The following is a 15,739-nucleotide window of genomic DNA, read 5'->3' on the forward strand; positions in this document are numbered from 1 at the left end:
TCTTGGGAAGCACTGGCGCTTTGTGAGCCCCAACTCCCTTTAGCACCAACTCAGCCCATGACTTCTGGGAAGGAAACTTGCTGTCTGCTGTTGAACAGACTTTGCCCAAGCCAGGGAACCCTTGAACGCCCCAAAGCATCCCTCAGTGACTCGGGGATCCTAGACCTTGTTTTCATCTCCTCCTTTCAGATTAACATCACCTTCAGGGTCTCTGCAGCTCACCTATTGCTGCAGCCCGGCTGAGGTCAGAGAGGAAGCCATAGGGAAGCGGGGCTCTTGTTGCTACTGGTGTTGGGAAACTTAAGAAGTGAACGATACAGCATTCACTTGTAGTAGAGGCCTCCCTGTAGAGTCCCAGACCAGAGGGTCTGTGGAACACTTAAGGGTTAAGGCCATTTCCCTGTGGGCTTCCTTGAAGAGAGTATGAAGGTGGTTGAAGACAGCTCCAAGAAACTGCCTTAAGGAATCCGGAGGCCAGAGTGCTCACCCCCGCCCCCGGCCCCCGTTTTCCCAACTAGTGGGTCCCATTTTCTTTATCACTTAGTTGAGAGTCGGCTCAGTTCCAGACCGGCAGCCTAGAGCAGTGGGCTGGAGCAGAGACACAGCCTAGCTAGAGTGGCCCAGCAGCAGAGGGGAGCGTGGGTGATAAATTTAAATAACCAGCTTGACTTGGCAGCTTGCTGAGTTGTGATGCAGGGAAATTAAAATCTCGGCGGCCGAAGCTCCAAACACTACCCTGAGAGATCAGTGTCCGGCCTTGGTTCCACGCTGGAAGCCGTGGGGAGGCTATCAGGCTGAGTCCTAGCCTGTGGCAGCCACCCTTGCCTGCCATGTGATTAGCTGTGTCCTGGCCCGCTGGCTCCCGCTCTCCCTCCACACAACAGTTCAGGCTCCTGTCTCCTCTCAGTCCTGACCTTGTGGAACAGCTGTATCAAGTGGCTGGTGAAGTCTGAAATCAGCCTCCAGTGCCAGGAGACGGCAGGAATATCAATAAGGTCTGGCTTCTCAGGTTGGCTAAGGCTTTCCCAGCCAGCTTCCTTAAGACCTATTCTCTGGGCTTTAGCTTTTAGGGAGGAGGATGAGCTGGGTACCTGAGGACTTGTAGAATTCCTTGGCACATCCAAGGCTCTAAACACACACACACACCATGGTCTTGCAGCTCCCTGATTTAGTACCCATGAGCCTTCACTCACCTAAATACCTTTTTTTTCCTCTGCTGAAATAAGCTTTTAAAGAATGCTTGTGAGTGGGGATACAACGGTTCTTAACTGAAGCACTTGGGAGGCAGCAGGATAGCTGAGAGTGGGCAGTCTGGGACGCGGAGGGAGATTCTATGGGGTGAGATCTTTGGGAAGAATTCCCGCAGACACACCAAGAGTCTCTCACCTCCTCAGCCTGCTTGGAGCCCCGTTCTCACAGATGTCAACATCTCTCTAGAAGAACTCACCCAAAGTTCATTTGGGCTGCCTGTCCTTGGTACACAGCTTCATGCTTCCTTCCTATCCCAAAAACCACCAGGCTAAACCTGTTCCCAAGACGGCCCATGAAGTCTCTGGGCAATACCTGTTTCTCACCTTGACAGTACCTCCAGCAAACTCTGTCTGTCCCCTCAATAAACACATCATGAATCATTCATCTTTAATAGATTATGCAAATTAGGAGGACATAAAATCAACAAAGATCAATAGCTGTAGCCGTTTAATTGCCAGCAAAAAACCATCTTAAGAATGAGCATAATCTGCATCCCTTTCTCGAGTAATGGCGCTATTAATCCAAACCCTGGATCTTGGCCTAAGTGTAGAAGAAATCATTCCCTGCCCCCCCCCACCCCCTCCCCTCCCCCACCCCCTCCACACTTCTCTCTTTTTTTGGTAATTTCCAGTTTCTGAGCTGGAGTTTCCCCGTCATTACCACTGGTGAACAGCTCCGAATGTTAATGGCGCTGCTTTTGTTACTCCTCGCTTGATTGAAATGTCGCATACAGATTGAGATGTTACTGCTAACTTGCCACCTGGGAACGTCAAGCTGGGTCTGAAATGAACTTTTCTCTCACTTGGATCCAGATGGATCAGCCGGAGATGTTCCCAGGCCGAGCTGGGACCGTTCCAGGGCCGTAGGGGGGAGACTGATGGGGGCTGTTCAAGGTGGAGGCGCTTTTCCACATTAGCCCCCAGTGACCCCTACAGCAGGAGTCCTGCCCGGAAGAGCCATGTGTCCATCCATCCCCGGGAAGTTCCTACCTTCTGGACTGCGGCACTGACTACTGAGAAAAGTCCTTCTTGCTGTTTCACCACTTTTGAGAAATACCCACTGCATCAGAAAGCTGGCCCGGCTTGGGTTAGACGATCAGAGAGCAGCTATATGGGGCTTTGGAAAGCTCATACCCAGCCTGATGATCCGAGACATGTGACATCAGTGGTTCTCAACCTGTGAGTCTCGATCCCTTTGAGGGTCACATATCAGATATTGGATATTTATATTATGATTTATAACAGTAGCAAAATTACACTTATGAAGTAGCAACAAAGCTAAGCTTATGGTTGGGGGAGGTCACTACAATACAAGGAACTGTACTAAAGGGAGGGCTGCACCGTTAGGAAGGTTGAGAACCACTCACTGGTCTAAGCTATGAACTAACTCTGAGGGTCTTCCTAAGGACATCAATCTCCAAAAGCCTAGACACTCTTTGGATTCCTAGCTAAAGACTACGACTCTGTGTTTGCGGGACACAGCTGTACCAAGATATCATTTCAGGAGAGCATAGGAAAGGTAGTGTTCTCAGGAGCCTCCTGAAGTTTGGGTGATTACTTTGAGCCCACCTTAGCCAGAGCTGTCCTCCTACCCACACAAAGTTACCAAGTCACCACCCTGACAAATCACCACAGAGCCCTCCTAGATAGCCTGTTCTCTGTCTTTGCCACTGGCAGTGATGTTGGCTACCTACAGCCTTCCTGTCCCATCCCCAGGCGGTCTCAGCTCACTCTCTGGTAACGCCTCAGTGTCTCCCAGGCCCCACTGAGACCCTTCTCAGTCATCCTGTCTCCCAAGGTAGGAATGGCACATTGGCTTTAGTGCCTCCAGAATAATTGGGTGAATTTTAATAACACCTCAATGTGTGTCTCTCTTACTGGAACACTTTCCTGGCCCGGAAACCCTTCTACTGTGCCAGGGGCCTTCTGAAGCCGGCACACGAAGCTCTACATGCAGAAGCATCATCTGTTAGATCTCCCCCGCATCGTCACTCCAGGTACCTCCATAACTCTCATTCCTGGAAGGTTTGGCCAGGGTGCCTCTCCCTTGGCCAATTTTGACCTCTCCACAATCCAACTCCTTTCATTGGCTTCCTCAAGGAAGCAGTGGAAAGGCTACAGTAACTGTGTTTCACTCTACAGTTTTCTTACCACACCCTCAGGTCCCAGGCCACAGGCATACAAGCTTCCTGGAGAGAGGAAAGCAAAGTCTGTGGTGCTCTTGGAGACAGAGGAATATGAAGGCCAGAGACCTGGAACCTCTCAGCCACTTTCCCCAGATGGCCTATTTGCCTTAACATTCATCTACACAATCCTAACCAGACGACTGGGGAGAGAGGAAAGGAGTCAAGGACAGAGAGAGTCAGCAGCTGGCTCCTAGCCCCTTCCTTTTCAGAATGAAGCCCAGAACCCTGACCACAATGTTTCTATCCCTACATCGGCGCACATCTGTTCAGGAAGACTCTCTCTCTTTCTCTCTCTCACTCTGCAGATACCATGGCAGGGGGCCCACTTGTCACACTGGGGCCCAGATGGCATAGACGGATGCGCCCCCACTGAAAGCAGTGCCCCCACCCCCCCTGGAAGCCACCTTACCGGTCACGACAGGGTACGTCTGTGTGCCTGACACATTGCTGCCCAGCTCAGGGTTGGTGGATGCAGATAGACTGGACTTGACTTCATCAAGCCCAGGGGTCAGGGCTGGGAGAGAGTATTCATTCCCCTGGGAGGAGAGAGAAAAGTGACAGCTCTCTATTGATGCGTACACAGGGAAAGATGCAGGGTGCAGATGGAGAGGAGGACCCCGGAGCCCTCCCAGATGGGGTGGAAGGAGGTGGCTGGGTCGGGCAGGGAGATGGGGGGGAGAGTTTGGTGAGAGTGGGGGTGAGCCTGATATGATGAGTGGAGATGCGGTCTGTATACTGGGGGGTGGACTACGCAGCATCCCTAAAGCCGCATCCTCATCTTTTGCCTAAGATGCTCCAGGAGGGGCACAGCAATGGGGATCCCCTTGCTGAGAAGAGTGGGGTGCTCAAGGTCCTCTGAGTAGGGGCTGTGGCGGACAGAGATGGAGCGGGACACATGGCTGAGGTAGTAGTTGGGGGAAGGACCTAGTGGGGCCTCCAGCCTGGCACTGCTGGGTTGGTTGATGGGGTATGGGCGCCCCTTTTTAAAAAACAAATAAAGACAGCCCCATGGGCCCTTTGCACTCTGCCTGTGCACTGGGGTATGAAATTGGGGAGGGGGAGAGTCCACATGGCTAACAGAAGGGTAGGAGGGGGCCAGCCATTGACTCTGAAAGGGTGTCCTGCCCGAAACACTTGGGTAATTGCCTTTTTATTGCAACTACCACCAAGCCAGACCCCGGAGCCGGGCAGACCAGGAGCCTGCACAAAGCAGGAAAAGTTGCTCTGATTAATATTACGTTAAATTAAAACTGATTTTCTGCTCTTTCGGGTCCGTTTTTTTCCCTTCCGCTTCCTGGCCCCCCCAGAGGACCCCCTCCCCTCCTTGGCTGGACGGGATTGCCTCGTCATTTCCAATTCCTTCTCGTATTGATCTTCCTGTAGAAATCAGTTTTGTAATTAGCTGCAAATTAGGCCTTCTACTGGGGGTGAAGCTGCCCCCTGATTTATCACCAGAGTAATTCGCTGTGATCGGAGAGAAATTAAAATGAACTCAATTAGGCTTCGGATTTGCTTTATGGGCCCTGCTCCGAGTTTCAGGGGGAAAAATGACTGTGCTGGTGTTTAATAGTCTAATGAAAGTAAATAAAGGTTATTCATTGTAATACAGCCAGGGACTTGGGGAGGGTGCACTGAGCCTCCCGCCTTGGCCGGCTCCTCCTTTGTTGGTTTATGGCTCAGGGCACCTTAAAAAGACTTTTGATTTTTGTTTTATGAAGACAAACAGCTTATGGGATAAAAGGACGGGCGGGGAGAAAGGTGAGAGGCTAGGGGCTGTTGAAGTCTTAAAGTCCAACTATGCTGTGTGGGGCCTGAGGCAAAGCCAGCGTACAAGTGTGTGTGTGTGTGTGTGTGTGTGTGTGTGTGTGTGTAGGGTGAGTGTACACACAGCAGACTGTATTGTTCTGCAGTTGGAGGCCTGACCTACGCCATATTTGTAGGCTGGTTGGGGGCTACATTGATGTGTGCTCTACGGTTACTGAGCACCCGGCCTGAGAAACATGTGTATTTATGGGCCCGGCAGAACTGTTGGGCTATGTAGCGTGTATTGTGTGCGGTAGAAAGAGCAGGTGAACGGTGGTGGGAAATGGGAAGTCTTTCTTTAAGTTTTAAGATAAAAAGCTTATTATAGTGCGGGGAGAAGGGCATGCCAAGTCACACATGTGCAAACCAGAAGGCAACTCTGTGGAGTCAGTTCTCCCCTGACCCTTACATGAATTTGGGGACCAAACACAGGCTGCGGGGCCTGCAGTGTTGGCTTGCAGTGCCATTACCCACTGAACTATCTTGCTAGTCCCGAGATGTGAGGGCTTTAGGAATCTGTGTGTGGTATGTTTTGCCGATGTAGTGCATGCTTTGGCCTATGTGGTGTGCTCTGTGCTTTTCTGTGTCTGTGAGACTTGTGGGTGGCTGAGACAGCTGCCAGTCAGCCTGGGTTCACACTGGATGGATGTATCGGGGACAAGGAGGCAGGCGTGGGTGGGCTTTCTTTCTGACATGGAACAAGAGGATTTTCCACAGACTTTCTGTGGGACCTGGTGGGGGCAGGGCAAGGGTCATAGTATGAGGATATTTTTGACTATCCCATACTAGGGTCACAGAACGCCAGAGCTGCAATGGAGGTGGGGGATGAGAGATGACACAGCGCCCTTCATAAGGAATCGAAAACTTTGAATGGGGACAGCATTTCTGCTGTCATCCGCATCTTGCCATCTTTAGTGACTGTATACTGAAATTATTTTTCTTAACCGTACTTTAACGTCTGTGCAGCCATGTTCACATGGTGCACATGTGGAAGCCATACGAACACACGCAGTGTTGTTCATCTGCTGTGAGAGGGCCTGGCTCTGCCCCGTTCCTTTCTGCTCTGGGCGAACAGGAAGTTCCTCTCTCACCTGTTCTGATTTGATGTGCTCTGACGTCTGGAAGACGTCGGGATAGGAAGGGCGCTCAAAGACTCGATCCAAAGCTTCCAGCTGCTGCTGGGTGAAGGTGTCGGCTCGCAGGTGCTTCCGCAAACTGTCCACACCACTCTGGGAGTCTCCATTAGGGACAGAACCCTCAGATACATCTGGGAAACACACAGACACTTAGGTCATGAGCACCAGGCCAGCAGAAATAAGGAAGGATCCATTGGCAAAGGGTTGGGTACTTGGCTCTGGCCCCTGGGACCTCCCAGGTCCCTGGGAGCCTGCTAGGCTTCCTTTCTCTAGTTTACAAGATAGAGGAGGCTAGAGGCCTAGGCCTAAAGGCCTAGGGGCTGGCCCTTCCTCAGAGAGAGTGGGGAAGCCAGAACTCTGAAAGAGCCGGGGAGAGAGAAAGAAGGGAGGGCAGAAGGCCTGGGCTGAAATGGAGGTAGGAGTTCCCATGAGGCTGTCTCCAAGGCTTTCTTTTCCCAGGGCCCCCCATCCCCCAGCCTGAGTCATACTAGGTGAGGAGCTGGCTTCTCAGATATGCATTACTGTGGAGAATTGAACTGGGCTCAGATAAATTTCAGTTCCACGGATTCCAAGGATTGAAAATCATCACATCTCTAAGCAAAGTATAACACAGAGTCTGGGTGAAGTCATTAACTACTCCTGGGGAGGAGGGGCCCTGAGAGCAAAGCTGAGGGACTCTGGTTGGGCTGGACACAGAGCAGGAGGAAAGAAGGGTCAGTCGGAGGGGCTGCTTGGGCATCCACATGGTCAGACTCCGGAGAGCATGCAGGCGGCTATGACCCGGCACTCTTTCCTCCTTGGATGCTCGCTCAGGCTCAGACTCAGGCTCAGGCTCAGTAGGAGCCAGCTCCTGGAACCCCTGGTGTCCACCCAGAGTCAAGGCTTGCTCCATGGAGGAAGGCCTGGTCACCACTGGAGCCTGCTACCTGCCAGAAGCAGTCTGGTCTCAAATCTCCACTTAGGCCACTCATTATCTTGTTTGGCTCTATTTCCCCTGTCCCTGACTTCCAGTGTTTGGCCACTTAGATCTTTTAGAGCACTCTGAAGACAAAGAGTCTGTCCTAGAGCCTCTTTGAACCCTCACTTAGCAACTCTGTTGGCCCTCCAGCCCCAGCCCCAGCCCCAGCCCCAGCCCCAGCCCCAGTCCCAGCCCCAGCCCCAGCTCCAGCCCCAGCCTCAGCTCCAGCCCCAGCCTCAGCTCCAGCCTCAGCTCCAGCCCCAGCCCCAGCCCCAGCCCCAGCCCCAGCCCCAGCCCCAGCCCCAGCCCCAGCCTTAGCCCCAGCCCCAGCCCCAGCCCCAGCTCCAGCCCCAGCCTTAGCCCCAGCCCCAGCCCCAGCCCCAGCCTTAGCCCCAGCTCCAGCCCCAGCCCCAGCCCCAGCCCCAGCCCCAGCCCCAGCCCCAACCCCAGCCCCAACCCCAGCCCCACCCCCAGCTCCAGCCTTAGCCCCAGCCTGCTATTTCTTGGCTTCCTTCAAACCATGACAAGCTAGGGAGCCTTGAGCCCGGGGCCAGCCTGTGCTCTAGGCACCAGGGTGTTCCTCTGGGACTGTTATATATATCAGTTTATAGGTGATTATATGATATGATATAATCAATATTGCATTATATACAGTAACACCGTACAGTATCATTTGGGAGACCATAGAAAGTATTACATATTGATTAACCTCAATCTACAGCCGTCCTCTCTCGCTGGCCTCCCAGAAGGAGTAAAAGGCACTGCTTTCCAAAAGGACCTCCCATCTTCCCACCATACTGTTCAGGAGGAGAGAGAGAGAGAGAGAGAGAGAGAGAGAGAGAGAGAGAGAGAGAGAGAGAGAGAGAGAGATGGAGAGGTAGAAAGAGAAAATATGGAGAGACACACAGAGGCAGAGAAGGAGAGAGAGAATAAGTGAGAGTGTGTGTGTGAGAGAGAGACAGACAGACAGACAAAGACAGACAGAGAGACACTAACACCAGCCTGAGGTGGACAGAGGTGCTGCTCTGGTGACATTCTTATGTTCCTATAGATGGAATTACTAGGTCTGGTAGTTGTGCTTTTTCTGCGTGGTTCTGGAACCATTAATGGCCCTGTAGGGGGACCTGGAATACTGTATACTGATTTTCCCCCTTTGTGTGAGTGTTCTCTAGGCATGTCCATGTGTACGTCATAAACACCTGGATTAAATAAAAAAGGATCTGGATGAGTTTAAATAACAGTAAGAATCTTTTTAAAAGACTGTGGGCACATGAGGAATATGAGCCCCCCCCCATTCCCTTTTTCCCATGAACCCCCCTTTCCAGGATGTATGCATCTCCCTACCTCTACGGTCTGTCACTGTCTGCATGTCCCATGTCCCATGTCTCTGCTTGCAACCCTTCTCCCTTCTGGGGGAATGCTGTGCTGCTAGGAGTAGAATCAAAGGTCTTTGTATCTATTGCTCTACCGAAATGGGCCTAAGGAGTAGAAGGCACATTTGTCTGTGGGCATGTGTTCAGATATGCGTGTGTGAGCACACACGTGTGACAAGATGCTTTTCATGCCTCGGTGTGGGTTTGTGTACATGCTTGTGTGTGACTTGCCTCACCCTGTGACCGTGTGTGTGTGTGTGTGTGTGTGTGTGTGTGTGTGTGTGTAGGAGCTGAACTAAAGCTTTGTCCTCAGGTCACCGGCTGGAGGAGTCTCTTTGCCTTCATTTATTCAGGGGCCCTTCAGATCTTGACAAATCTGTCACTCTAAATTTGCGAGAGATTATGGCGCTCTCTCCCCGGCCCGCAGAGAGGTGATATATGATATCTGCTGCCCCTATTGATTGCCTGATCTGGTGGCAGAGGCCGGCGAAATGAACTTGAAATGAACATCATGCCTCAACTCATTGTGCGTATAATACACTACTTAATCCCACATTTTTCAGCCGCTATGGAATTCAATTGATCAATCATGTTCCACTGATAGTACTGTTTTAGGGGTTATTGCTGCTCCCTCCGCTCGCTGACCTTTTTATTTATTTATTTTTCTGTACACACAGGCCCTGGTGGTAAGACAGGTTACAGAGGCGGCGGAGGGAAGCTGGGGAGGGCTGGAAGGGAGAGAAAAAGGAAACCCTCTGCTGGGAGAGGTGGCGCCCTCCGGGAGGTGGAGGCGGAGGAAGAGGAGGAGGGTGGGGGGAAATGGGGGACGACCGGGGGACCGGTAGTTAGAAAGTGTTAGTGACACAGGGCCACCAAGCTTGCAGAGAACACGGTTCCCAGACCTCAGACTGGAGAAATCCCGAGGGCAGTCCCAAGTGTGAAGAAAGGTGAGGTTCTGACCAGCAGCAACGAGTAAGGTGGGGGAGAATCACGGCAGGAGCGGGGTGGGGGCAGGGTGGAGAGGGGGTGTCAGTAAGTGAACTACAGGACAGAGAGAAGGCAGACAGCAGCCCTCTTGGTAGGGAGACAGGGAGACATTCCTCTCCAACCTAGTCACAGGTCTGCGCTAGGCTCTATGACAGGGATGGTACCCGTCCTTTGGGAGTGAAGAAAGGGGGAGGAGCCAAGACAGAGAGGGCGGGCGGAAGGAAGGGAAGGAAGTGGGAGGGGCCAGGAAGGTGCAAGGAGGTGGGAGATGCTTCTGGAAGAAGTCAGCAGAGAAGCAGAGGAAGGCAGGTAGAGGGAAGAGGGAAAAGGAAGAGACCTTCCATACCAGCAACTGGAAGGCGCTGGCCAGGGTGGGGACGCTTGTCAGAAAGATGGAGCCTGGCGTTGTGGCTGGCCGGTCAGCTATGGAAAGCAACCTGGAGCTAGCAGAGGGTGAACTGGAGGGCTAGGAAGGAGGAGGAAAAGAGCAGAGTAAAAGAAGAAAGGGAAGCCATGGAAGAAAAGTGTAGGAGAGGGGAGTAAAGGTAACACCCTTCCAGAGGTTACAGGAAAAAAAAAACAAAAAACAAAAAACAAAAAAAAAAAAAAAACGCTTAGGCAGACTGCAGAAGAAGCCAGGGCAGGGACCAGCCCCAGTGTGAAGGGCTATCTGGCAAAGTTGCAAAACTACTGTCGGAGGCAAACTTGGGTCCCGACCTAGGTTTCTGAGTGAGGGTAGTTAGGTAGCATCAATTGCAAGGACAATTCCCCACCCAAGAAGCCAGGTTCTGAGCCCCTTGTGCAGGGACCATGGCTGACGCTTGTCTGCAAGGCTGAGCTAGGCATGGTACGTAGCAGGTGCTCACTAATAGTGACTGGATAGTGACTAATAGTGACTGGATAGTGACTAGCTGACTGAATGAGTGGATGAGCTCTCCCAGGTGGTATTCAGTATGAGACCCCTGGCAGACACTTTCTAGCCTGGCCAGAACCTGATTGGTCCAACACAAGGACATCCAGCCATTTCTGGTCAGTCCTGTTAGACTCTGGCAGTATCAGCTCAGACCCCCAGAAACTCTCCTTACCTCAGCAACACCACCCATGCATCCACAGTGCTTCAAGTTAACAGAAACCACTGTTCCTGGTTCAGGGGTTACTTAGCCTTGGAATCAGAGCAGCCACCCAAAGCAGGTGGAAGAAACCGCCCCAGGACAGGGCTCAGAGTCTACCTTAGAACTCCCTGTACTAAGAAGTCTGGATGGAGGATATAGATAGTATCTGTAAATTCTAAACCTTCTGGAACGATCCCTACTTACAATATTCTTTTCAATGTTCAGGTCATGCTTTTAAAGAAAGGTTGGCAAAATATGGTTGCTATAGGCTTACTAAGTCCCTCTCGGTGCTATGAGAAGACAGTGTACTGGGCTAACAGTCACTACCAATGGCGGATTTGATCCTGCTTTTCCCTGGCCCCTGCCAGACACTAGGACCATACAACAATCAAGAGCCCTTTGGATTGAGGGTGTGGCTCAGTGGGAACATTTACATAGTATATTTGGGTCCAGTCTCCAGTATGGTATAACACGCAAACAAACAAAGTAATAAAAAGAATTCTAAAGCTGTACATGGTGATACATGCCTGAAGTTCAGAATTTAGGAGGTTCAAGCAGGGAGGATATTGTGAGTCCCAAGCTAGCAGGGACTGTCTAGGGAGACCCTGTCTCAGAAGACCCAACAAGCAAAAAGCAAGGCGTCCGTTCTTCAGAGCTCATTTAATAACCCTTCCAACAACGCTGTGAAATAAATACTGTGGTACTCACTTTACACATAGGGAACCAAGACAAAGAACGTTAAGTAGCTTGTTAAAGAACACACGCGTAGTAAATGACAGTCAGGGTTTGAGTCCAGGTCTGACATGAGAGCTTGCCTCTTAAATTACTTTCTTCTGTAGCCCAGGTACTAAAGCCAGGGTCCAGCTGAGAAGCACTTGGCCCTCTTCGGGGTGCATCTCCAATTCTGCTCTGGCATTTTTCCTATAGTGAGGCTAACTCTGTGCTGTGTGCTGACTAAGTGCAGCCTGCCCAGATGTCCCGGGCACTAAATTTATTGTGTTATAGCTGTAGAACCTAGTTAGGTGAGTGGGAAGAAAGAGGCCAGTTCTCATAACTGGGAAGTAGAACTTTTAGGCCCATGGCTATTCTAGATGCTCTTTCTACTATAGTGTGATTCTTCTCAAAGCGCGTGGTGTCACCGCAAGCCCTGTGTGGAGCACAAACTATAGATGAATTAATTAAGCCCATAATATCTTCTCTGACTCCTTACTTATTGAACGAGCCTCTGACACAAAGTCTTCATAGATCTTGAGTTATTCGTCCCTCTAAACAACTCTCCAGCATAGGTAGGAACTGTAACCCCCTTCAGCTTCTGAGAAAACTAAGGTTCAGAGTCACTGAAGTGCAGGTTACATAAGGGCGAGTGGCCAGCTCCAGAGCATATTTACCAGAGAGCCCAGCACAAGAAATTTACTCAGCAAACAGTTTAGCTATAGGCTAAAATGGCCTGGCCTCCATGTAGAGAAAGACAACCGTGAGTGCAGAAGGATCATCTTTGCTGAAAATATCGTCCCCAACATGGTCACAGTGGCTACTTCCTGATCACAAGCAAGTTTACCTTCTTTCTGTCTATGCTTTCCCATGCTGTCTAGGGATGCATCACTTCCTGAATCTTAATTTAAACTATCTCAGGACTAGCTGGGAGCTTAGTGATAGAATGTACACTCAAAGCTCTGGGTTCAGTTTCACACATACATATACTCATGTGCACTCGCGTGTGCACAAGTGTGCATGCGCGCACACACACATACACACATACACACATATGTGTACACATCTACACATAGTACATGCAAAAATAAAAGAAAGAAGGAAAATGTCTTACTGTTCCATCTGACCACCTCCTGAAAAATCTTATTTTCTCAACACTGTTCACCCCATCTGTTGCTGGAGCAAGCCCCGCCCCCCCAATACCCGACTCCAGGCCAGAACCCTCAGTCTAGGCAATCACAAATGGGACTTTCCAGTGAGATCTCAGGAACATGGTGAGTGAAAGTCACCAAGAAGAGATTGATTGGGCTATGTGCTCGCCCAAAAAAAGAGGTAGGTTTGGGGAGCAGTCTAAAATGAGTTTTCAAAATCATTTTTATTTTTACTGCCATGTATGCGTGCATTTTCTTTTTCCTGTGTGAGAGGAAGGCCATGAGAATGCAGGCGTCTCTCTGAAGCTAGAGTTGCAGGCTGTTGTGAGAGGTTCAGTTTGGGTGCTGGGAATTGGACTCTTAAGAAGTCCAGAAGAGTGCATGCTCTTAATCAGTGAGCCATCTCTCCAACCTCCAAGAAACATTTTAACACAGAATAAAACTATATCAACTTTAGTATTATAATTTTTTTTTGAGAGGTGATGTTCAAACTCAGGGCCTGGCATGGGCTCAGCAAGCGTGCTAGCCCTGAGCCATAGTTTTCTGAGCCCAAACACAAAGGTGCACTGGTCATGGGAAACCAATGGCGTGCTTTTACTTATGCTTATTAAATCTGTTCAACTTTACTAGGTTCTTGCTATCATCATCATCACCATCATCACCATCATCACCATCCTCATCATCGGTTTTGAGATAAAGAAATAAGTCTCAGAGAGCAAGTTGGTAAGTAGAAAGCCCGAATCTGAAGCCAGAGCATACCCTTCTTCCTAGTAAGCCACGTCTTCTGGCCAGTCTCACTACATCCATCCTTTAACCACTCATGGTCTGCCCTCTTGGCAGACCCTAGGTGCTTGTCAACCTCTGCCTCTAACCCCCCACAGAGTACCTGAAAAAGAGGTCCCATGCAGCCAACTTTACGAATGAGGAAACAGCTCTGGAAAAGTTCAAAATGTGCACAAGACCCCAGGGCCGGCAGGAAGCAGCCCCTGGGGAAAAGCCGAACTTTAGCCTCTGTCAGAAGACTCACCTCAAGAACTTGTCTAGGAGGGAAGGAGAGGGAAGAATGTGGAGGGAATCCTAGCCAAGGTTTGGGAAGGAGCACTGCATCTGATCCTCTACCTCATCTCCACATCCCTCCCCGCAGAGGGCTCACCCCCAGCTCGCCCCCCAGTCTCCCCAGCTGCCAGTTGCTGCTGTTGCAAACTCAATTGTTCTCCCGGTACTGAGGCAAATGGAGTCATTAATTACCTTCTATCTGCTGGGCTGAGTTCAGAATGCGATCAATATCCCCTCTTGTCATTCAGGGCAGCCCGCCCGTGCAGCCCCGGCCCCACCCCCACAGCAGTGGCACAGCGGGACCTGGATGAGGTTTGGGCTGCCATGTGGGCCCTCCCATCTGATAGTGGAACAGGGAATGGGGTCGCTCCCCGGAACTGGAGTGCCTTTTGTATTTGGAAAAAAGATGGAGGGACGAAGGGATGAGGGACGGAGGAGGCTGAAGGAAGAGGGAAAAAGACAACAAGAAGAAAGAGGCCCAAGGGAAGGGGTCCAGATGCAAAGAGAATGGGAAACCAGGTATGGAAGAGAGAAGAGGCTATGGGAAGCCTGGGGGAAGGGAGAAGGAGGGATAGAAGGAGAAGGGGGGAGAAAAGGGGACACTGAGGATGTGGCACCTCATGCTTTCCACCTCAAAGTGACAACCTTGGAGTCTGGTCTTACCATGAACCCCAAATCAAGCCTGGCAGTCATGAAGAAGCCCCTGGAAAGCTGGGTGGGCTGAGACACGCCTTTAATCCCAGCCCTTGGGAGGCAGAGGCAGAGGCAGGCAGATCTCTGTGTGTTTAAGCTCAGCTTGGTCCTCAGAGAGCGTTCCAGGACAGCCAGAGATGGCATAGCGAGACCATGCCTCAGACACAAAACAAAACGACGAAAAAGAATCGCTTGGAAATCTGGACCAAAGCTTCTGCTCTGGGCCATGTTAGGTCTGCTAGCACTGGCAAACCCCACAGGCCACAGGCAGCTTCTAGACAGGTTCACCACAGGGTAGAGGCTGGGCTGGCTGGTAATACACCTCAGGCTTGCTATGCCCACCCATGCCTGCTTACTTCTGGGGACTAGAGACCCTAAAACAAGGCTGGCATACACGTCACGCCCTTAAGCCGAGATTCAGCCCTGGGAAAGGTATAAGGTCCCCAGATCTTGGCCTGTTGTTTGGTTCACTTTTGGGGGGACCTTGGACAAATCCAGCAAGCTTTTCTGTTTCCACCTCAGATACAGGATCTCCCTCGGCAACAGTGTTTTTTTTTTTTTTCTTTTTCTTTTTTTTTCTTTCTCAGTATTCCTGTACTCTCCATCCAAATCTCTGCCATAAAAATAATAATAAATAGGGGGCTGGAGAGATGGCTCAGCGGTTAAGAGCACTGACTGCTCTTCCAGAGGTCCTGAGTTCAAATTCCAGCAACCACATGGTGGCTCACAAGGATCTGTAATGTGGATCTGAAGACCTCTTCTGGTGAGTCTGAAGACAGCGACCGTGTACTCACATACATAAAATAAATAATTATTTAAAAAAATAATAAATAGAGCCAGACTCTGTTAATGATACCAAATACTATCCTCAATATGTACACATGGGTTTAATTATTAGAACAGTGGCAATTAGAACAGATTAATAAATTAGAACACCCAATTTATTAAGCACTGGGTGTAAAATAGACACTTGTGTAAGAAGTTTTACTATGGTAACACAGTTGATTTTTGTAAGAAAAACTTCCTTAAAAAGGAAGCTTCTATTATTAAACCTATGTCATAGGTAAAGAAACCGAAGTTTGGAGGCTACGGGACTTTCCCAAGGTCACACAGAGGCAGCTAATAAATGACTGAGAAGGCAGAGCCAGACCACAGTGTGTGTTGTCTCTGGAAAGTGGGCTCACAACCTGGGGAAACAGAGGACTTTCAGAGAGAGGTGACTTCCTTATGGCCTACAAGTGTCAGAGCCAAAAAGTAAACTCAGTCACATTGCCTTTCTTTACTGAAATCTCCTTAAAAGTTAAAGAACAAAAACAAAACCCA

The 15,739-nt window shown here is 50.3% G+C and overlaps 1 protein-coding gene across 9 annotated transcripts in view; it reads right to left on the bottom strand.

Annotated features, from left to right (window-relative positions):
* Nucleotides 1–15,739, bottom strand: part of Pax2 (paired box 2) — a 79,639-nt gene that overhangs the window by 14,116 nt on the left and 49,784 nt on the right. For all 9 annotated transcript variants that reach the window (XM_052172304.1, XM_052172301.1, XM_052172300.1 and 6 more), the window contains 2 exons: nt 6,331–6,506; nt 3,846–3,972 (listed from right to left, as the gene is read on the bottom strand). In XM_052172304.1, the coding sequence (XP_052028264.1) occupies nt 3,846–3,972; nt 6,331–6,506 (303 nt within the window). The remainder of the gene's footprint in view (nt 1–3,845; nt 3,973–6,330; nt 6,507–15,739) is intronic.

This window comes from Apodemus sylvaticus, chromosome 1, assembly GCF_947179515.1.
Source record: "Apodemus sylvaticus chromosome 1, mApoSyl1.1, whole genome shotgun sequence".
NCBI lineage: Eukaryota > Metazoa > Chordata > Mammalia > Rodentia > Muridae > Apodemus > Apodemus sylvaticus.